The following is a 23,674-nucleotide window of genomic DNA, read 5'->3' on the forward strand; positions in this document are numbered from 1 at the left end:
GTATACAAAAATATACAGTCAAATAAGCCTAATTCATAGTCATTTTATAAAAATATACAGTTAGAATCTTATAACATACAGTCACTTTTATATTAAATGACTTCACCTTTTTTTTCCAAGTATGCCCCTTGATTTACTTGTTCTTGTTAATCAAGGAGATAAACTTGGAATTTCTCTGGGGCGGGTAGTGAGGTTTTTCATATTTCAAGGAAACGGGTGGCTATACTTTATTATATTTTGGGTGCAAATACAAGGGTGGCTTTGTTAGTTTGTACATGTGTTATGCATGTATGTAATATCAAAAAACTAAAATTGATAGGTATATTTTGAATTGTTTGAGATTTAATATTTTATTTATATGTATTTTGCAACAGAAATATTTAGAAGGGAAATATAATAAATATCAATTAAAACACCTTAAACTTAAAAAACTAATTTTACATAAAAATTGTGCATTATGAAATACGTGATTCCACGAAATGTGGATATAAAACTAGTTTCCTCTTAGGGGGTGTTTGGTTCGCAGAGTGTAAAGGGAATGGAATCAACAAAGGGAAAGAAAGAGAATGGGAATGAATCCCTTTGATTTAGAATATTGTTTGGTGGGAACAAAAAGAATGGGAAGAAAGCACAGTGTAAAAAACCAGAAAAAGGAAAAAGGAAGCCGGAGAAGAAGGCGGCACCGACATCGGAGGAGAACCCCACACACCGCCGCCTATTCTCCCTCGCCGCCGCCTCTTCTCCCCGGTAGATCTGGCCGCCGCCGTCGCATATCCTCCCACAGACCTAGACGTCGCCGCCTTCCCCTTACTTTTCTCATATTTTCATGGTTAAATTTGAGGTTTAAATGGTCTAATTCGACCATAAAAACACCAGATCTGGAGTTTTTATGGTCGAATTTGACTATTTAAAGCCATGATTGAGAGTTTTGTGGATGAAGCTCGAAGTCGCCATTAATGGTGAAGCTTTAGAGCTCGAGCGGCGACGGAGATGGTGGAGTTTCCGGATGATGAAGCCGAATCGGCGGCGGAAGGTAGACGGTTTGGAGGCGGCAGCGACGGAGGCGGTGGACGGTTTGGAGGCGGCGGTGGAGGGTCTTGGTCTGGGTTGTGGGTTAGAGGAGGGAGAGAGGGGGTGGGAAAAGTGAAGGAGGGAATGGAATGGGAAAGTGTGGGGGGGGGGGGGGGGGATGAGTGTAGAAGGTTTTGGGGTAAACTCAATAATGAAAAAGGTAAAGGGAATGAAGAAATAGGCACAACAAACAACAACAAAGGGTATGATATCCTTCCATTCCCATTCCCTTTGATTATTACCCCCAACCAAACGCCCCCTTAGTCTCTTACAAACCAAGCCTTAAAAATAAAAATAAATACATCACCATTTCAGAAAAATGTGTGAATGGTAACATACTTAAATAAAACTAGTATTGACCCCGTGCCATGCACGGCTTTTGTTATGTATTAAATGTGACTTTAATTTTTCAATTCATCATACGACTAAGAGTGAAATGTATTTTATTTCGTGTGTCATTAAAAAAACAACGTTGATAATAATATAAGTTGGTAATTATATTATTTGAAATTAATGGAAAAATTAAAAGATAAAGGGGCATGAAATTTATCGAAGGTGAAGGGGCATGAATATTTTTGGTGGTGAAAAGACATATTGGAGAACGAAGGGGCATGATTATTTTTGGTGATGAAAAGACATATTGGAGAAGGAAGGGGCATAAAGTTTAAAGAAAATAAAATGGGAATGTTCTAAAGATGGTCTATACTCTTGCAAATGTTGTTATTAAATCGGAGGCTGAAGAGGAACTCCAATTGAAACTAAAAACTACTGAAAATTAAAAATTACAATTGAATACTTGCCCTTAATTTATTTCTCTTGATTTATACGCAGGAGAATAAACGATAGGAGAGATTGAGCAGTAACAGAATAAGGTAGTTTATTCTCTATCAAACACGTGAAAATGGCAATGGATTTTTGAGTGAAGAAAGATTTCAGTTATTTTTCTTTTTGATGAACAGAAACATAGTTTCTTAGTTTCTTTTAAGATAAAGAAAAAAATTGTGGAATGCTAAAAGAGGCCACGTGGCACTCTATATGGGCTTTAAACTTCTCCGTTATTAAATATTAGAATAGATATTTTCAAAATTAAACCATGGACGGAGTATAAATTTTGCTCTTTTCCTTCGATCTAATTTCTCTGTAAACTTGGCGGGAAATACAAACTTAATTTATCCAACAACATGCTGAAGGATGAGTTTGACAACCCACATCACATCCTCTTCTCTGCAACCAGTCACGAAATTCACCCAACCAACTACCGGAAACTCGCACATCTTCTTCGGCACTGTCATCGCATACACCGCCACCACAACCGCCGCCGCAAGATACACCGGTGATTCCACGAACATCCGCGAAATATCATCGTTTTCGTATATCAAATCCATGACATCGCAACACACTTGAAAGCTCACCATTTCTCCAACCCTAGCCACCTCTTTGAGCTTCAACGTCAACTCTTGAATCACCAAAAACACCGAATTCTTCATCGTCCCAACTTCGAAATTGAGGGATTGCAGAAATAGGATTTCGGCGTCCAGGTAATCGGTTTTTGTGAAATGTTGATCTTTGATGCATTGATCGCCGATTGATTTTAGGGTTTTAAGAGCGAGAGGGGGAGAATCGTGGGTTTTGCTGGAAATCCAGAGGGAGATGAGAGAGAATAGCTGCAGATGTGGGAAATGAAGAGGGTTTTTTAACAGCCAGTGGTGGTGGGTGTTCCGGTAGCGGGAGGAGGAGAGATGAGGGATGAAACGGTGGGCAAAGAGAGAGAGGGCGGAGTATTTGACGATGGGAGATGATTTGAGTTGGTCGGCGCAATTGATGAGGAATTTGACGGCTTGGAGGCGGCGTGATGGTGATGAAGATGAAGATGAAGGAATCTGCTCGTTGGTGGCTATCTTCTTCGTCTCTGTCATCGCGAAAATGTTAAAATGTGCAAATCTTCAACTTCAATTTTTACTCAAAAACATTCCAAATTGGAACTTTTAGGTACTCGTAAAAGAATTGTGCATCCCCTTTAGGAAGTTTCTGTCCAATTATATTCGGCTCAAAATATATATGATTTTGAAAGGGAAGATGAGAGACTGCAACAGATGTTGAGCAACTATAGGGGGAGAAAAAGCTAAAAAGGCTCAGATGCACGCTTAAATTCTTCAGGTAGTTCTGATGGTGGTGGCGAACCCAGTGCCACAACAATGTGCAGTTTTCATCACAGCTCACAGATTTAATGCACCAGCCGGAAATCAACCCGGGTCTATACCGTGGCAGGGTACTATTCTACCACTAGACCACTGGTGCTTGTTGTTTCATTATTACCAATTTTAACATATAATTTATTCAATTTTCCATGAATATGAGGGAATTTTCAGCATTTGGGCCCATAAAAGTTATTATGTTCAGCTAACAAATAAAGGAAAATGCGGTGTGCAAAACTGCAAATAACGTAACAACAGCAAGCTCAGATGCACCTATTATTTCATCAGGTAGATCTGAAAGATGGTATTGGTGGCTAACCCTTAGTGCCACATAATGCATAATTTTCATCACTGCTTGCATATTTTTGCACCAGTCGGGACTGGTTTGTATACTGTGGCAGGGGACTATTCTACCACTAGACCACTGGTCCATAGTATGGAGTATGGACTACTACGTTTGAAAATTGAAAATAAAATAATTCAAGTTTACCTCTTTGGCTTTGTCATTTAGGTTAGAAAGTTTGGTTCTTGATTTGGATAATAACTCAAACCGAATCCAAACTAAATTGGACTCAATCCAATCTAAATCAAACCAATATTCTAAATTTTTGAATATGTAAATATGCAAATTAAAACAGGCTTTTTGGGTTGGACTAGGGATTTTAATTGGTCCATACCTAAAAATCGTCATATATCTATTACATTATACTAAAACATACACCAGAAATGACACATGTCACTTCCTAGTACAAAATTTTTCCGCCAAAAAGACATTTCTACTTTATTTTTATTTTATTTTCTTCCCTTTTATATAAATTGTTTACATATGAAAAATACATAGAATTATATATAGGATTGTATACGATTTTGGTAATATTCAAAACACCTTATCAATAATAGAAAATATTCTTACTCAATATTCTGATCAATTATACATATTAATCATATCAAATATTTTGGTCAAATCATCATATTAAACATATAACTAATTTATTAAGGGTGGGGTTAATTAAGTTTCTGATAGTTTAATGTAGTGGGTTAGTGGTATAACTAATTTATTAAGGGTTAACGACTAATGGAGCTAAGGTTCGTTAGTCAATGAGGGCCCTTAATACATTTTAGCAAATCTCATGGTGTCATGAGTGTTTGGGGTTTATGAATGCATAAGGCTATTTCGTGAATTTTGTGAAATCAGGGTGTCATTTCAAGAAATAACCAGAAATTCAATGATAAAACAAAATAGGAATTAAGGATCCGACATCAAGTAATTCATTGTATAGGGAGTTGTTACACTTCTAAATTAGGAATGACCCCACAATTATTATTATATTGTCTCTCTTTTCCCACTAAACTTAGTTTAGGAATGACCCACAATTTTGTCCCCATGTCCTCTCTCATTCAATTAAAAAAATACCCACTAACTCCTATCACATCTATTTTTTCAATAAAATAACAATTGATGATAACACTACTACTTATCGCATTAAACTGTGTGCCCAATAGAGTGTAACAACTATTCTGAGACGGAGGGAGTATGTAATAAAACAAGGATCAAAACACAAAAAATCACTAAGCTGGATCATATGCTTTAATAGGTAGTCGATGACAAAAAAAAAAAAAAAAAATTAAAAAGCATTTTTTATACTGCCATAAACATTGTGTTTCTTGAAATAGAAGTAAGATTTATTTAGATTTTCAGTCCGATAACCAATCAGATTAAATTCTGGTCTAGTATAGTCTGACCCTAGTCCAACCCATCTTCATCCCTAATTGTGAGGCAAATCAGAAGTACGAGACAAATGATATGTCGCATTATTCGAGCAGAAAAGACATGTTGTCAAATGCAATCACGACAGAATAAAGCTCTAATCAGCTCTAATCACGTACTGACATCGGTTCACATTCAAGTCAGAAACAATCTATCTATATTATATATTAAAAGGCATTTATAAAATAGCATACGTGTACTTATGGGTCGTTCGCTCCATGTAATCTTTATATACATTTAAAAAAATGTCAAATATGATTAGCATAAGGTTTGAACTCTTGATCTTGAGTTTAAACAATAAAGCTTTTACCACCAAGCTATTAAATATTTCATGTTATCATTGCAAAAAAAATTATATATAAGTAAATGTGAATGTTGTTAACGTAGTAACCCGGGGCATCGCCCGGGCCCAAAAACTAGTTACAATAAAAAGCACTCCAATGCAAATCCTCACTACTACACTAATATCAGGAATTGTTAAATGGTGTGTTTCAGGGTTGAAACGATGGTATGCGCGTCCTTAATGTCTTGAGATCCGGCCACGTACGGTGCCTGCAAGATGAACTCCGGGCCAAGGGGGGTCCCCGAGACGGAGCCTCCGACGCTCAAGTTAGTACAATTGATGTATAAATCAAGAACATTTTGGGGAGAGAGAGAGTAGGGTGGCTTATCTAGGGTTAGAGAATGACCTCTTTTACCTTGTCCCTTGAGGGGTATATATAGTGTTTTGTTGGGCCTTTGAGGTCTTATGAGTGATATTGGGCTTGAGTGGGTTTTATTAGCTTTTGAGTTACAATGGTATACCCATTTTTAGCACCCAAATAGTGTGTTTGGATAAGAGAATATCATTTGAAATTATGGATCTGTGAAATTAGGTGTCTGAGAAATACTCCCTCCGTTTCGAAAGAACGGGGACGATTTCAAAATAATAGGGACAATGACTTTATTCTAATTTTTGGTGTATGACTCATCATATTTAATGAATTCACATTACTCTTTTTTCCATTTTACTTGCCACTTTCAACTCAATCTACTTTTATATTATCTTTTTACTCATAACTTTCCATCCAACCTATATTTTTCATTTTTCTTTTCTTACACCACTCTACTCAACCTAATTTTTTTTTTTTTATTCTTTTCTTACAACATTCCACTTTTTAAGGAACCTATTTCTTACATTCCAATCATTTATCTTGATTGTTGTGAAATGCGTAAGTGTCTCTATTATTTCAAAACGGAAGTAATTCAAAACTTACAAATATGAAATTGGGCCAAATCCACAAATTAATTAAAAGGGCACATGTTTATGTCATTTCAAATTACCCTTGAAATGTCGGCATTTCTAGTTCTGCAAGCGCTCGTTGCTACATTGTCGCCACCATCAACACTTAAAATCTTTGTTTGCCTCACCTAACTTTGACTCTCGCATTTTTTTTATTACAAAATTAAACTTAGTCTTATTTTTAATCACATCCTTGTTTTATATAGTTAAAAAAAAAAAAAAAAAACTCAATATTTTACGTTTATTTTAGTTAATTCGTTATTACATTAATTACTAAATAGATTGTCATATAATACATATAGATTTTTTTTATTATTTTGACGAGTATAGATTTTTTTACATACAAATATGTATAGTTATAAATAAATTTTCTTACATATTTTAACAAATGTGCATACGCTTAAGCACGTGTAGCGTGTATATAGGACTATGATTAAATTAGCAAATTAGAGAGGTCATTGAAGTATATTTTTTGTTCATTATGATGTCCACGTAAGATATCGATAATAAAAAAATGTAAACAAATTTATAAAACGTTGGAACATTACTCTTATATATCAAATCAGATTTTTGAAAAGATGTAGATATACAACTTAAAATAAGATGGAAGTGGAGTAATGAGTTATTATTTCTTGTAAGAAATTGATAGTAGGTGAATGATGTATTGTAGTAAAAAAAAAAGGATGTAAGCATGAGTACCATAAGAGGGAGAGAAAGATTAATATAGTTAAGGTGAGGACCATGACATGACAAAAATAGAAAGTGTATAACTTAATAAAATACGGTCAAGTAAGAAAAATGTATCACTTATAAAATACGGAGAGAGTATAATAGTATAAATAAGTAAATATACAGAAATTTAAACTTGATTTTACAATGTCAATCCATAATAGCAGAATTTGATCTCTCCCTACATATGAAATCACCTACATGGACAAAACTCAGCAAAATTTGATGCCCTTCAAATCAGTGGGTTCAGGTAATAGATGTATAATTTTAAGAATAACTAAACTAACCTACTGACATACAAGAAAATATGTGAAGACAAATTCTGAACCAGTGCTTCATTCCCGATCACAGCAACAGTGAGTTATACCCTGTACTGCACTGAGAATCTATCATTTCAAAAGTTGGACAATGGAAACTTGTGTTCTGGCCATTTGGGGTATGCACGTTTAAACAGGCTCATGCACACAGTGTCACTCTGCTGAAGGACACCATTAAAGAGGCATTTCATTGCCCCTGCAAACCAACAGAAAACATATCAATCATCCTTGTCAAATTTATCAAAAAACAATGTCGCCTTCTCCGGTTTTAGGCAATTAACAGGAAATCAACCAAAATACTGAAAATATACGCTATTCATAAGACCTTCTAAGATCCTTTGTTTAGACAAGGCCTAAGACCTTTTTTATAAATTGATTTCATATATCACGGCCCTTGTATTGTCATGAAAGGCAATTGTGTCCCTTGCATAAGGAATTGAAAAGATTTAACCTTTCTTTACTGCCTTAAAAGGTGATAATGTTGAGAAGGTAATGGACATTTAGGCAAAAAAATAAAATGGTCCAAACAAAACATCAGATCACTAATAGGGAGATTCATACGTGTGCATCACAAGAGAGAATAATCAACACATTCATCGTGCAATGCCCACATTAACCCAGGAACTGTATTATTTGACCTATCTTTGTTTTTACTATAATAGCTTTAACACATCTAAAATCAGAAGATTCGGCCAAACAAGCTTCAGTACTTCTGTTTATGGAAATTGGATACTTACTCTAACATCAGAAGATTCAGGCATGTAGATTTTTTATTGAAAAAATTAAAGGAAAGAGGCACCAAGATCCTAAGCTAAATCTTCTCTCAACCCCAGACAATTCATGGTAAAAGGGAAGAAAGAGTGCAACAACCCAAACGATAACTGCACTAAAATAACCATTCAAATATAATTCCAAAAAGTTGGACATTGATAAGAAGAAATGTACCATGTGTACCGACAGGCTCCTTTACACGGCCACGGCGTCCGCATTTAGTCCATATTTCTACAGGCTGCAGTTAAACAGCCACTTGAATGAGTTCAACCAATCAAACCATCATAATTTATTTTCTATTTAAACCAACAATCATCCCCCATCTTCACCCAAAAATACGGTTCTAACAAAAGATATGCGGGAGTTGTAGAATGGAGACGCAAAAGACAAGCTACCATACCTTGAACCATCGCACATCTTCAGGACTGTGGAACATATATCTGACTGTCGCTTTGACTTTCGAAACTCGTTGGGGATAACTGCATGAAATAAAGATTTTGCATGTTATAACCGACAGACTAGATTGGCAGATGAAAAACAAGTGCGCTAATAAAAGATCGTTTAACCTAGCGTTATCAAGATCAAAAGAACTGCTCAAAGTTATTGCAATAACAATCCCAGAAAATTAGACAGAAATTTCGAGCGAGGAATCTATATAAAAAAAAATGAAAACAACTTAAAATGCGATTTAAAAGTCAAAAGTGTATTATACAAAAAATTAGGAGAACTCATATTTCTTCCGTTCTTTTTTAGATGACACAATTTGACTTTTAGCACTATTCATATAATCTACTGACTATCAATTGTGATTTAGACATACTCCCTCCGTCCCATAATATAGTGCCCGTTTGACCAAAATCACGGTTATTAAGGTAATGGATAACATAAATTATTGATTGTACTTTCAAGATAAAGTACATGTTTTATTTTAATTTTAATTAAAAACAAACAAAACAGCAATTACATGGTTTGGATTATAGTGTTGATTGCCAAGTCACTAATCCATACAAACATTTACAGACCAATAAAATTTCGTTATTTCTCAGCCACTTCCAATAGAATTACATATTAAAAAACACAAAGATCACTAAAAATCACATTTCTGAACTTGTGACTCTTTGATTATTCGAAAACCCAGAAACTCAAACCTTCGAAAACCCATAAACTTAAACGTTCGAATTAACCAGAAGTCCTAAACCCAGAAACCGTAAATCTTTGAAAATTCCTAAACCAGAAACTAAGACCTTCGAAAAATCCAGAAAATAAAACGAACAAACCCAATCAACGAAGCAACACAAACCCAGAATTTGATGAAACAAACCCAACCCCAAACCCAGAAAAACAAATCGATGAAGCAAGGAAAACCCAAACCCAAACCCAGAAAAAAAAAGAATTTGATGAAGCAAACAACGAACAACCCAACATCCCAACCCCAAACCCAGATCAATTACCCGGATCTAGAACAAAAACTCAAATCCAAAACCCAAATCTCCAGGAAAATCAAACCCAAATCTCCGGAAGAAACAAACCCATAACGACGAAGAACAGAGAAAAATACAACTCACAGATCAAGTGAATCAGACCGAATTTGTTCAAATTAAACTGGGGATCTTTTCATTAAGTAGTTGAGTGAACGATTTCTAAAAAAAAAATCAGAAAAATCAAGGGAAGAACCGTATATTTTGAGGAGAGAGATCGCAAATTAGGGTAATGGAGGAAGAGAGAGAAATGGTGAGGTGAACAGGGGTTTAAGCCAACAAATGTAATGTTTCGGTTTTTTTAGGTGAAACCCATAAATGCGCCTAAAAAACCGAAACAAAGAGTTGAACCAAAGTCAAGAAGTACAGTTTTCAAAGTTGTATTTCTGACTTTTTAAGGATAAAATTGGAATTAGATATTGAGTATGAGGGTATAATGGCAAATATTAACAGTTATAAATAGAAACAGGCACATCTTTTAGGGACGCCGGATTAGGGAAAAGGCACTATATTATGGGACGGAGGGAGTAAGAAAATATATAGTTATGTGGGGTCTTGTTATAATGGTCTCATAATATAGATTTATAATATATTATTTTTTTTATAATTTTACCCATTGATAATTAAAGATATTTATGATTGAAATATTGCATTCGCAAACGTGATAAAATAATTGTGTCAACTAAAAAAAACGGAGGAAGTATTTATCTATAAACTATAAGTGTACCCTACAATATTTACAATACAGAACGACATTCACATGCCCCAATCCTACAATAGATACACAATGAATCATAGCTACAAGAAAAATAATAATACAGTTTAAATACCAACATGCAAGGACCACCCAAACCAATTGCTTCGCATTATCAATTTCTACAGAACAGGGGCACCAGCTCCTATAGTTCTGAAGCTTCAGAGTACAGACTAAGTGTTTTTTAGTGCTACATTAACGCTTCAACATGCCAAAATAAGAAACAAGGTATTTAAGAAGTGCCTTAATAGAAACTACATGTAAAAACAACTTGACAAGACATTGAAATTACTGAATTACTTAACCCACAAAAGCAAAGACATATCAACATTAAATTTATTTGCACCATAATGAGTAATTTCTTATAGTGAAGAAATACTTACCCGGTTAGAATAATCTTCTTTAACAGTATTCTATCTGGATCAACACTTATCAAAGAACCAACAGCAGCGAGAACAGGTGATCCCATGTCTCCTAATTTTTTCATGGCAACCAAACAAAGTGGTGGAAATGAAATTGGAGCATATATGGAAGCTACAGAAAAGCGTCCTGCATGAAGAAACTTCTCCATCTTGTGTTTGTCTGAATTGAAGTTATCCGAAGAAAATATTGGCCTTCATATAACAAGTAAAGGCTCAGTATCATAACAACTGATCCATAAAACAAAGAATATAGTTTCAGCAGCTGGGTTATTTTTCCAACAAAAAAGTACCTCGCAACAAACTGTCGGAAACCAACATGAAATATCAGTTCCTCTTTCCCTTTGATTGGTTCATGGTAACTATCGTGCTTCTTAATGCTGTTAAGATAGTAAATTATGTGATTAGAATGTTCCACAAATCAATCACATATGGTAAAGAAAATTAAAATAAATAGAAGACCTGGCAGAACTAGATACCTAAAGTGAAGGACAGACATCTTGGACTCGTGTTGCAAGAGCCCACATACTATGATGGGAATCATTTTTGCACGCGAATATAAAGTTGAAGCAACAGCTTGTGGTACATCTTTGATATAGAGCCTTGCAAATGTACCAGGTGACACAGTTTCTTCTTTACTCTTATTGTCCCATTCCAAAGCTTTAGCAAGCACGTGTTTTCGAGTTCTTGTGAAATTATCGAAGGCAAATATTCTAGAATATTCAACTGGTAGGGATTCCTAATCATTGAGGAAGAAACACCAAAAGAGATACTTATAACTGAGATTGAAATGGGCATCAGTTTACAAGTCATTTCAAGAGGCACCAAAATATTACCTTTGGATCCCATGAAGATGTTCTAAAGGACTTCAGGCCTCTGTATCTGGCAAAACGCTTTCTAGCAGGCACGTCTAATGGAGTATCAACTTCATCTGGGTATTCTGCAAGTCAAGTTGCACTAATAATAAGCAAAACAAGTGATTCCAATAGGTAAGATGAAATATTAAGGAAGGCGGCAAGAAGGTACAATTTCCCCAATTGATAAACAACTAAAAGCTCCCACTGCCTAAGGCCACAAATAAGACAAATTAGTTATTCTAGCCTATAGCTAATCACTATTTAAAGCAGTTACCGAGAAGATTAGCCCATTTCGCTCTAGCCATAGAGACCACAAAATCAGCATAGAGAATTATGTCACATCATCTTTTTCTAATTTACCATTTCAAAGCCCCAAAAATCGAACTTGCAGCAGACCCAAAACAGTATATGACTATATGCGTAGAAGGAGATCACAAGACTGGAATTATTTTCATTTATTAAAACTTTTTTATTATCTAACCAAATTTAATTTTAACTGATTCACTGTGTTTTTTATGCAATGAGTTCAATGATTTTTACTGATTATAACTCAATTTACTGAAGTGGACTTATATTTACTCATCAAAACTGGTTTTAACAGATTGCATTTTATTTTTACCTCTAAAAATTTACTTTTACTGTATTTTTTACGGTCAGGATTTCAGGAAACAGGACTTTAGTGTATCAAAGATAAAAGTATAAAATAGTCACTTCACAATGAGTAGGTTGCCATCAACCTCATTTCTGAGTAAAATTACGATAAGAATCCTAGTGTTCGAGATGAAAAAAAATGGTACATAACATATAGGCGTGTCTGACTGAATTGTTCGTAACTTTAAGGGATGTGTCTAACTGTCTACTCTAAGTTCGCTTAAACAAGATGGGTGACATGATTGATAAAAAAAAATCAGAAACCATGTGGAACAAAGGGAATTACCCTCATCTTCCGCATGAGCATCTTTTAATCTTTTAATGTCATGTTCTATCTGCTCCCTAGTCGGACCTTCCTGTAACAAAATGAGACATAAAGTATCAAAATAAACAAAGATAGAGTATCAAATGCAAGGGAAATGATAACCATCAGATGTCGACTAACATGCATATATGATACATGTAAAGTAAATATGATCTTAATTAAGACAGACTGCACCAAATTATAGACTCTGTTGTGCTGGCAAACCATGGGATAAAGCCGATAAACATAGTGCTTAAAAACTTTTTCCAGCCTCATGAAATTCCTTGTTGCACTGCTTTCTATCTTTAAAGTTAATAAAATAACATCTTTTTCCTGGAGATGGTATTAAAATTTAGAGGTACCTCTTTCTATTTATAGGTATGTTTTAATTTTTTATATGAAAAAAATGCTTTGCTAAAACCAGAAAAGGTAATGGAGGAGACCACGTCCTAAATAGGATAAAGAATGGAAATCAAATGCTTGAAAAGGAGGGCATGTACTGAGTACAATAAATTGAGCATACAAGGCTACAAAAGACACAGAACAGTCACTGCGAAAAGAAATTGACTGAAGATTGAAGAACTATCTTATTGTTCACTAAATTGCATCATCTCACATCTGAAACTTCCACTCTTCCAGCGACACAAGTGGTATGCACAAGCAAAGCTTTCAACCCCTACACATACATAGGAGCTCACAAGCCAGACAACATAAAGAATAATAGAAGCCCATTAATTTGAGTGTAGCTCAAGATTGATACCAAGATTGGCGACCCAATTTTGAGGGTATCACTTATTCACTTCCCCTACACATACATAGGAGCTCACAAGCCAGACAACATAAAGAATAATAGAAGCCCATTAATTTGAGTGTAGCTCAAGATTGATGCCAAGATTGGCGACCCAATTTTGAGGGTATCACTTATTCACTTCCCCTCTGATTTTTAAAGTTTTTCTTCTTAATCCATCTTTTGTAAACGGATGATGCGCCTTGGTGTTGTATTTCTATTATACTCCATTTTATATTGTTGCACACTTGCACCATAGATTACATGTGGGTGGTGGGGGGGGGGGGCAAAGCCCATGCGATTTTCCCACAAAACTCAGTTTAGGAAATGTCAGTAAGGGCATACAGCATAATTGATGGGCGACATGTTTCCTAAAAAATAGGTATGTATGTATGCTGCAACTAACATGTAACTTCTAAACAAGGAAATCGCTGTAATAATTAAAAAAATAAAAATAAATACTGAGTTTTGACTTTGGCATTATTCACGAACTCTACTTTGATTGTCTTCACTACCTATGTGCTTTTTTTTAACTGCTACGTTTTGACTTTGGCATTATTCACAAACTCTACTTTGATTGTCTTCTGTGATTAATACTAAAGAAAAAACATCGTCATATGGGATCTTGTAAGATTGGTCTCAATGTATATTTTATTACAAGTATATATTAACTTATACTACCTACGTTTCCAAATGATCTTTATGTTTACTATTTGGACGATAGTTAAGAAACTTTCGTGAGTATGTGATGGTTGGGGTGCCGGGTAACAAGTGGGAAAATGAATTGCTATAAATTGTCCAACAATGTAAGTGAGTGAAAACTAATATTGAAGTAGTGTGAATGGGTAAATTGTGATCACTCCCATAATAAAATATTGTAGACTGTATATTGTGGTGAGCCAAGTGAATGTATGAATGCCAAAATGTAAAATTTATATGCCAAAATGGAATAAAGCAAAGTGTTAAGATCTTTCAAGAAGCGTAAAGATCTTTCAGGAATGGATGTAGTACAATTTTTCTATTTCGTAATTAAGTTACGAATTGTCAATTGAAAGACGATTCCTTATGATTGTTCATGTTAGCCAACCCCAGTCATTTTGGCACTAAGTCTTGGTTGTTGTTGTTGTTGTTGTTGTGGTTGAATTAGCAAGCGTGAGGAAAGAAAGAAAGAAAGAAAGAAAGAAAGAAAGAAAGCAAATAGAAACAAATGAGGTATTACTTAAATATATACGGATAGATGATTACTACACTTACGATCATCTCTGAGTCAGTCTCTGTCTCTCCATCGGATTCTCCTAAATCAAGAGAACCTTGATCTTCATCAAGGTCAAAACTTTTAGAAATTTCCTTAGAAGCAAAACCATCTTCTTCGTCATCCAAGGCCATGCCATCATTTGACTCATCAACACTTCCTACATCATCATCATCATCATCATCACTCTCATCCACAATCCAAGCAGCCTGAAAAAAAGAAATTTATTGAATTGTTAGGCATAAAACAAGGTAACAAAATAAATCATCCATCATTATCATTACCCCATTGCCTCAAAGAGGCTCCCGCAAGAAGCGGGGTAAGGGGGGTCGGGTGTACGCAACCAATAATTGGCTTAAAAGTGGTCTTCAGTCTCTTGACCACGTAGGCCCTTTTCTAGGGACTAAAGAAGAGAAAAGAGAATGGCGGCTGACAAAATGCTATGACAAACCTGATAGTCCGAGGTACCAGGTGGAAGTCTTCTCTTCTTTACTTCCTTATGTTTCAGATTTTTCTCTGCATCTTCCATTTCCTTCTTGGATGGCCATGTCTGATAGAAAACACAAGATTATCAGGCTTGAACAACACTGCATAGTATTTCTTATCCAATATGCATACTTGGGAGGAAATTGGACCAGTACAAGCCCAAAATTAAAATAAAATTGGATCAAATTTAACAACTTGGACAAGAATTCGATCTAACAGTAGAAACTAGATTACGAAAAAGAACTGCCACATCCATTCAAAAAGAAAAAGAACTTCCACTGCATAGAATTTCTTATCCAATATGCATACTTAGGACGGAATTGGACCAATACAAGCCCAAACTGGAATAAAATTGGATTAAATTTAACCAAATTGGACAAGAATTCAATCTAACGTATACAGAAACTAGATGATGTTGAAAAGGCACGCTGCAGTGAACATACATTGAGGCATCCTTTATGACAGTCAGACTCAGTCACCTAGCTACATGGAATGCATAAAATACAAATATGTCTACATGAATTTATATGAGACAAGAAAATAAGCAATGAACTTAAATTCTTCTCTACTTCCTAGTTCCTACAGTTTTCCATCGCAACAAAAGACCTTCTAAGCTCATGAACAAGAAGCAAGGAACAATAAAACTGGTCATAAGAGATTCATTAGCTATTTAGCTGAATTGAACCAAGCCAAGAAATTAAAGAGAGCACATCTACATTACAGTCAATAAGCATTTAATTTACCAGACAGAACTCTTTTGAAGCTTATGAGTACAGCAAAGTTAACAATGCGTGAAAGAGTGAACCAGCAGCTCAAGAATGGTCAAGAAAACAATTACATAGATAAAGATTTCCAGCTACTATGAACCCATAACTTCAGATTTCGATTAAAAACGACAACATCAACCAGCAAAAAGATACCATACAGAGGTGGGAAGCATCAAATAACAATGAAATCACAGAAGCAAAATAAGAGGGGAAAGAAAAGGACCGGTAGTTATCCACCAACCACCAACCACCAACCTGTTCTCCAGCAAGAGGATCTGGAACATTTTCGACATGTAAGGGTTCTTGCTTTGAATCATCAGGCACTAAAGAGCTGATCACCTACAAAGAGCAAATTGAAAGCATGGTGACCATCAAAGAGAGAAAATTAATAGGCTCTCGTGAAATTTTTAAAACACAAAAATTATGGTTAAATCATTTATATGAGGCAATCAGGTGTCACGTTCTCCCCTTGATATAGAGAAGACCAATGAAGTTTGAAGTTGCACTGATTTGAGAGCAAAATAGAACAGCATATAAACAGAATTTCTCAAAAGATGCAAACAGTCGTATCTTTTCTCAGTTTCGAATCAAGAATAATATTTCCGTGATATCATGCACAAGAAACAAGGCTTAGATGATAGAATACTAAACCATGCTCACTTTACAGATCTAAGGGATGTGTGTGAGTCTATACTGGTGAAAGTGTGAAACTATGAGATCATTCACACAAAAATCATCTATGAGCTATTACTAGTACCAAGAATAGAAGGGATACTCTTCTTATTGCAATGTTAACAAAAAAAAGACCAGAGAAAAAGGAAAAATTATATCATAAGTTGCCAATATAACCAACCTGTAGATCAGGCGCATCATCAGCATCCATTGTGTCCTGTTCTTTCCTGGGATTTAGAGCATATGGATCCCTGAGAATATCAATTTTGCTCAATTGATAATCACCTGCTCCAGATACATGAACCTAGCACACCAGAAAAACCATGCTTAAGCATTATGCTTTGATAAGTGAAAAATTGTAAACAGCTAGAATCAAGGAGAAAAAACCTGTAAACAATTACCAGCTGGTTTACAGATAGATTACGCCCACGGATATAACCAGTGACACAGAGGGTACACTTTCCAGAAACAGAATCATGATCAAGCATCTCAAGCTGCAGAAATTTGAAAACACAGAAATCGTGACTATTAGCAGAAACAAAAAAAAGAATACTCTCGTATCAGAAACTATCACATGAAATGAAACATCTTCTACGGAAGACAAGATAGAATATGCAAAGGGTATCAACCTTGCCTTTGCATAGTGGAACTAGGACAGCACAGACTATGGTTTCATTAAATACCCTAGAGCCCCTCAGACACTGGCGAAGTTAGGAAAAAGGAATATTTCAGAAAGAAAATTTTAGTTGAACAAGCTACATAATGTAATCCTCTACATACTACTGATACTAGTGTGTACATACATACAGAATTTAATAGTTTTTGCAAACATAGTCAGCTGTGAGTAAATTACATGACCTTCATTTTCACCTTGCCCTTGGGAAAACCTATACTACTAGCAATAAAAGTATTTGAGAAGGAAAAACATTGTATTTATTATAATTGGCACACAGAACAGGAGCATCAATTAACATCTCTTTGTTCAATGGAATGAAGAACTTATTTACAGCTCTGCATCACATATAAAAAGCAAGGGATAGAGGGATGACTTCAAGAGGCAACTTATTTATTTCCTTTCAGCTGGAAGCATTTTATTTTACAAAGAATAACAAACAAACTGCTTATAAGTACAAAGTCATGAATTAACCTTTGGAGAAGCAACATAAGCACGCTGGTTCCTCCAGTGAGGAGATTTCAACCTTTGATCTTTCAGAAGGTATAAGAACTGCACTAACAATGAAAGACAGCTCATGAATTCTGATATTAGTTCATTGAAAAAAAAGAAAATTCAATACATGCGGAAAACCCATCCAACCCTATCCCCCAGCTAAATCCCTATTTAGCTCACGAAACGGCAAAAGCAGCAATCAAATTTGTACAGAGCTTGCAGATATTACCTTGTGCAAATCATCCTTTGTATCTGCCGGATAAAATTTACAAGGATCAGGGAATTCGGAAGCAAGACTGGAATTACAAAATTTCTTAGATTCATTTCGGCCTTTCAAGTCACTTGGTAAATCCTGAAGCAAGAAATTGTTCACGAAACAATGAAACCATTTCTTGAAATTAAAATTCTAAACCAAATACTTCGTATTAAATTGTCTGCTTACACGGATCAAGACCACAGTGCTCGGTAAGCCTATGGCTTTGAAGACAGAAAGACACTGTAATCCGAATGAATCAATATAATCAGATGAGCCGTCTTCACATGGAGAACTCGCTGATGTGACAAAAGCCATCAAATCAGCAACCTATAGCAGACATGTTGACAAAATAAGAGACAGCTATAAACGTTTCCATAGCATTTCAAATTAATACAGCAGAATTATATAAAACTGAAGAGGGACAAATGAGTACCTTGGCCATATCCATGCACGGAGATAGATCCCCATGAGGAGCTTTCAGCACCTACAGGAAACAATCACCTCTAAGTTAACTTTATAACATGTGAGAACAGAACACTGCAATTTAAGAAAATAAATCATCAATTAAAGTGAAAGTTCACAAAACCGATCTTTATAAGGTCTTTAGACTCATATTATTGTAAATTAGAAAAAAAAAACTATTTATTAGAAGAACAAAGCAGCAGAATGTTCCCTAGCTTACAAAAAAAAAAAGGTTGTGGGTACGAGTCTATCAGTAAGCAGCACATGTGCAGATGTGCTTCTCAGGATTTTAGTTATAACAGTAACCTTTGCTACAGATTCAGCTGTTATGCGTAAGATTTACTTCAGTCTTTAAATGAACACCACAAACATAGAAAATCTTTCTATGATTCTTCACCTTCTATCCCCCATATCAGGGTCAACTCCAGTCAAGTTCATTCTATTTTTTCACAGCTTAACTTTAATCAACTTAAAAATTGTCTTTCTCCAGATGCATGTACAAACAGTTGTATCCCTATTCTTGTCTCCCCTTGTAATTTTGTTTATATGAAGTCTATCTTACTTAAATTCTCAGTAACGATTGCAGATTTGCAGTAACATAAACCACACGAGTAAAGGCTTTTAACAAAAAAAAATCCAGAGGATAACTCCTATATATTACTAAATTTCAGAAGATAACGAAGGTACACCCTAGTGTTTAAATGATACTTGTATGTTGGCAGACCTAGGAATTTATTTTTATTTTAAAAATAAAATATAAACAAGATGACGACATATATAACCTAGATTTGTTTCTTTAATTTGTTGCGCTTATTTAACCACACGTAAATGGAGTTGTGAAGTACTTTTTACCCCAGTCAACATAAACCACACGAGTACATCACTTTGATGACATCAAGACACTACTGCATGGTTTGCGTGATACTAGGTGGCTAGGTTCATTTACAGAAATTGCCGATTGATCTTGGTGACTGATAAACTAGGTCAATTAAGTGATCATTTTGTCCCCCTCAAAAAACAATTGACATTTTTGTAATAAAACTTAACGAATCTATTACTATATTCTAAAAGAGACACCAGGAATAACACGTGTCACATCCCGGTGAGTCTTTAGTATTTTTTTAAAAAAAAAATACAATATAAGAATCTTTTAAAATATCTGATTTCCTGATTTTTTTTTCCCTTATTCTTTCCTTATATTTAATATTTAATATAATAGAACTCTACATGAAAAAATAAATTATGATTTCATGTATTACGACAAGGATAAAAAAAAAACATATATTATCACTAATTTGAGGAACATATATGTCAGGAATGGAAAAAAAATCACAGTATTCTTGGTATTACTGTTTCTATAATATACGTAGTAAGCTATTACGGAAACTCCGTAAAAGCAAAATAACAAAATATTTTTTTGATTTTCATATAAAATTTTCAAAAAAATGCATTATACTCTTAACCTACAATAGTTAAATAAATGAACAAATTACACTGAAATGTGTTATTATAAGACCATATCCAAACAAAAAACAATTTTTTATTTTTTATTTTTTATTTTATGTAAAACAAGTATTAAAAAGTGGGTCCAACAAAATTAGTTATAAACATAAAATTCTGTTATATACCCAATCTAGAAAATAGGGTATTATAACTGATATGGTTATCAAATCAATACCATCCAAAATTTTGGATAGATCGAGGGTACGGGTATGGTTACGCCGTTATGGTTACAGATATTATTCAATTCCAATAAATAATGATATCTAATAATTGTCTGATAAGTCTTTTTTTATTAAATTTTCCCAATTTAAGTATTTTTGTCGAAATGCTAAACTCCTAAACTAGCACTAATCACTTTACGGTCCAAATAAATAATAATTTTCTTTGATTTTCACAACAATCGTTGATAAAAAATTGATTTTATTTTATTAAAAACTTCGTTTAAATAACTATTCAGAATAGAAAAATAAAATATGTAGTCTCATCCGTGTGTTGCACGGGACCTAACCTAGTATATAAAAATTCCTCTGTTTTTACTTGCACCATTTTCCTTCAATATAAGTTTCACCTTTCCTTGTATGGTATGTTTTCACATGCTATTTGGGTTCTGTTTGGGAGGGTGTAAAACGTTTTTCATGGAAAATAAATTTCCCCTGTTCTATCATTTTACGTTGTTTGGTTTGGCAAAATATTTAAAAATAATTTTCCATAACTCCCTCAAAGGTGGAAAAACATTTTCCATTTGAAAGGAAGGGAAACTACTTTTTCATCTTTCCTCCTTACCTCCATCTTCCTTCTTCCTATCAACCTTCACACATTTTCCTTTTTCTATTACTTTTCTGGTAAGGAACCCAACAAAGGAAAACTACTTAATTTTTCCTTAAAAAAAACAATTCACATTACCATTGTTACCTAACCTTTTCCCTCTCTTTTCCTCGTTATCACATGAGCATTTTGATATTTACATTTTTTCTTAATCTTTGTGCCCAACACAAATGGTGCAAGTAAAAAATTAAAAGGAAGAACTACAATATAATATACATCCCCTCAAAACTATACATTCTACATACGTAATATTTGTATTTTTTTTTTCTAAAACCTTTACAATGAAAATCGGTTTTTTTTTCCTTAGGTAATATGAAAGTCGATATTTATATTCCGCAATGTACTACTTACATTGTTTAAAAAAGTACATTCTAAATAGTTGTAATTGTTGAATAATCACAAATTTCTGATTGTTTTTGGAAGATGTCAAACTGTCAATGAAGAAGTTAATTGATCAAACTAGCTTTTGACATGATAATTTTTTATTTTTTCTATCTACTTTAAAAAAACTACTTGAAACCCTGAAACCAAACAGCACCACCCAGCGACCACTACCGATCTCACGACCTATGGTCTTGGAAGTTAAATATATAAGGGGGCACCACAAAATCACAGAAAAAATCTTGAACTGTAAGAGTGCCTTTCTTACCATATCTCGCACCTTATGTGGTTACAACATACAAGTAAAGCAAATTCAAAGGCTCAAATAGTGAAAACAGTAGCAAGAAGCACGCTCAAAAAATTGAAACCAAAACACTATCTAATTATCTAACTAGTGTGTGACCCGGTCGATGCCCCGGATGCTACATTGAATAACTAATGTTTTAGATTTTTCTTGAACTCAATATTTGACCAAAATACTTGTATTCTATAGAATGGAAAATATCCGTTAAGTTTGTCAACTACACATGCACGCTAAGTCATTTATCATGGCAAATAAGTTTTCAACCATATCATCTTACAATTTGTATAATTTATTTTCTCGTGGAACTAAGTACGTCAAATTAATAAACACTAAATTAGATATATATGCAGCTATGTAAGACAATCTATAGTTGATTCTTATGAGACTTATGACATCAGTTTTCTTCATGGTTGTCATAATGTTTAATTTTTTTTCCTTTTCAAAATAGTACATATATAGAAATTAAAAAGTCACATAAAAATTTATTTGTTTTAGATTTCATGTGAACATTTATTTATAAATTAATGTGAATAGATAAACCATAATTGGTGGTTGGTTAAGATGGTAATGAGAATTATCATCCAAATTAGAGGTCTGGTGTTCGAACCTCATTGTATTGATTTTTGGTTGCCATTACATACTACATGGTGAGTGGATGATGTGGCGTGAGGAGAGTACTACGTGACACATATACATTTTCCACAACGCCTTTTAATATATTAGTATAGATTGTAGACCACTTTGTCTGACACTGTATAGGAAAATATATTCCATTGAAAATTGAACATTTCTCCTTTACTCCTCATCCTTTTATTATTAAGGGGAACAAAGCTGCGGATTTTTATACAGGAGCTGTGCATTATCAATTCCTTAATTCTATTTAATGACTGAAACAGTACTCAGACAGGTAGTGGCAAGTAATCACAAGTTGATCCATAGGAAATTAGGAACAACGGCTGTAGCGAAAAAAAGTATCCACGGAACACAAGTTTACGTCTTTTAACTTATATGACACAAGGTCATACTCAACATGACCAAAAGGAGGGAAGAAAATAACACAAACCAAACCTTTGGATAATTGGATACCAGGCAGGCGACACAAATTTGGTTGTGCATTCTAGGGAAACATGCTCCACATCAATGAATCAACAATAAAAACCAATTATATATCCGAGAAATGAAAACATACAGTGGCTCTTATCTTGTACTCGGACGAGACAACAGTAGGAGATGCCTCACTGCCGCATTCTGATGATAGTAATCCCAACAAATCTCTTTCGACCGCATTCAGGTCCACATTAGCAGACAGACCAAACAAGACCTAATTACCATTAAAAAATTTAATAAGCTACAAAATAAACAAATTTAATCAAACCAAACTCACGAAATAAACAATGAATAATAATAACTCACAATAACAAGAGGTGGACTTGCTGATCCACTTGATGCCCTTTTTTCATTCAAGACTGCAGTCCGCTTTTGATCTCGTATCTATCAAAATTAATCAAATTCAAATAAAATTATCAAATGAATCAATTCAATATGATTAAAATAACAATTATGGTTAAAAATATGTTAAGAAATTACCATATTATTGCGCTGAATGCGAGCAGCACGAGCACCTTTACCGAAACGGTCCGATTTCGCATTTTGATGCTTATCTGATTCATACAAAAATTAGAAATTAAACCTTCAAAATGAACGAATAATGAACGAATAAAGAAGAAAACTGAGGCTAATTGAAGGTAAGAGCAGCAGGAATTGAAAGAAAAGAACACCTTTAAGAGAAGTTTTGTGAATATTGCGAGAAGATTTAGAGGCAAAACGAGTTTTGTGAGCTTTGTTAACTTGAGCTCGAGAACCTCCCATGGCTGCCGCTGCCGCTGCTACTGCTTCACAAAACAGAGACCATTTACAGATGAAAGGGGAGGAGAGACTGAAAAACCCTAACTTCTGGAAGTTGAGAATGCTTGCTAACTTAAAACCCTACCCCGCCAAACTCTGTTTGGGTGTGTAAGTGTGTTGTGTTTAGGGATGTCAACTATTTACAAATTTTAATTTTAAGTGCGAAGTTAAATTAGTTTAGAAAAAAAAAATTGGATTTTTCATTCTCATTTACTGATTTACACATGTTATTCGTAATTTCATGTTAGGTATAAAAATCAATTAACATCCTATACTATCTCATATTTTTATCGTGTTTTTCGTACCCATT

The 23,674-nt window shown here is 34.4% G+C and overlaps 2 protein-coding genes and 1 non-coding gene across 3 annotated transcripts; all 3 read right to left on the reverse strand.

The window, feature by feature from the left end:
- Positions 1-2,114: 2,114 nt before the first annotated feature.
- On the reverse strand, positions 2,115-3,002 carry LOC110783823 (cyclin-J18). The gene has a single exon (XM_021988207.2). It carries the CDS (start codon positions 2,985-2,987, stop codon positions 2,241-2,243), a length of 747 nt encoding a protein of 248 aa, XP_021843899.1. The 5' UTR covers positions 2,988-3,002; the 3' UTR covers positions 2,115-2,240.
- Positions 3,003-3,199: 197 nt separating this feature from the next.
- Positions 3,200-3,289, reverse strand: LOC130462316 (small nucleolar RNA snoR114). The gene has a single exon (XR_008922412.1). It is a non-coding gene; the product is annotated as a small nucleolar RNA snoR114 (small nucleolar RNA).
- Positions 3,290-7,147: 3,858 nt separating this feature from the next.
- LOC110783808 (uncharacterized) lies at positions 7,148-23,466 on the reverse strand. Its single transcript, XM_021988190.2, has 21 exons — positions 23,238-23,466; positions 23,047-23,120; positions 22,873-22,950; positions 22,649-22,780; positions 18,418-18,468; positions 18,171-18,311; positions 17,958-18,080; positions 17,708-17,785; positions 16,962-17,054; positions 16,742-16,864; positions 16,144-16,227; positions 15,087-15,185; positions 14,638-14,844; positions 12,579-12,648; positions 11,621-11,724; positions 11,264-11,523; positions 11,078-11,164; positions 10,749-10,979; positions 8,534-8,612; positions 8,308-8,371; positions 7,148-7,558 (listed from the first exon to the last, which is right to left on the reverse strand). Exons 1-21 carry the CDS (start codon positions 23,326-23,328, stop codon positions 7,440-7,442), a joined length of 2,388 nt encoding a protein of 795 aa, XP_021843882.1. The 5' UTR covers positions 23,329-23,466; the 3' UTR covers positions 7,148-7,439.
- Positions 23,467-23,674: the final 208 nt, after the last annotated feature.

This window comes from Spinacia oleracea, chromosome 5 (assembly GCF_020520425.1).
Source record: "Spinacia oleracea cultivar Varoflay chromosome 5, BTI_SOV_V1, whole genome shotgun sequence".
NCBI lineage: Eukaryota > Viridiplantae > Streptophyta > Magnoliopsida > Caryophyllales > Amaranthaceae > Spinacia > Spinacia oleracea.

Bases quoted from the DNA above. Each gene is read 5' to 3' on its own strand.
- LOC110783823 (XM_021988207.2), bottom strand. From the start codon at position 2,987: ATGACAGAGACGAAGAAGATAGCCACCAACGAGCAGATTCCTTCATCT.
- LOC110783808 (XM_021988190.2), bottom strand. From the start codon at position 23,328: ATGGGAGGTTCTCGAGCTCAAGTTAACAAAGCTCACAAAACTCGTTTT. The intron at 14,845-15,086 runs GTTTGTCATAGC...TCTTTTTTTCAG, and splicing joins CTGGTACCTCGGACTATCAG to GCTGCTTGGATTGTGGATGA. The intron at 8,372-8,533 runs GTATGGTAGCTT...GTTTAACTGCAG, and splicing joins AAGATGTGCGATGGTTCAAG to CCTGTAGAAATATGGACTAA.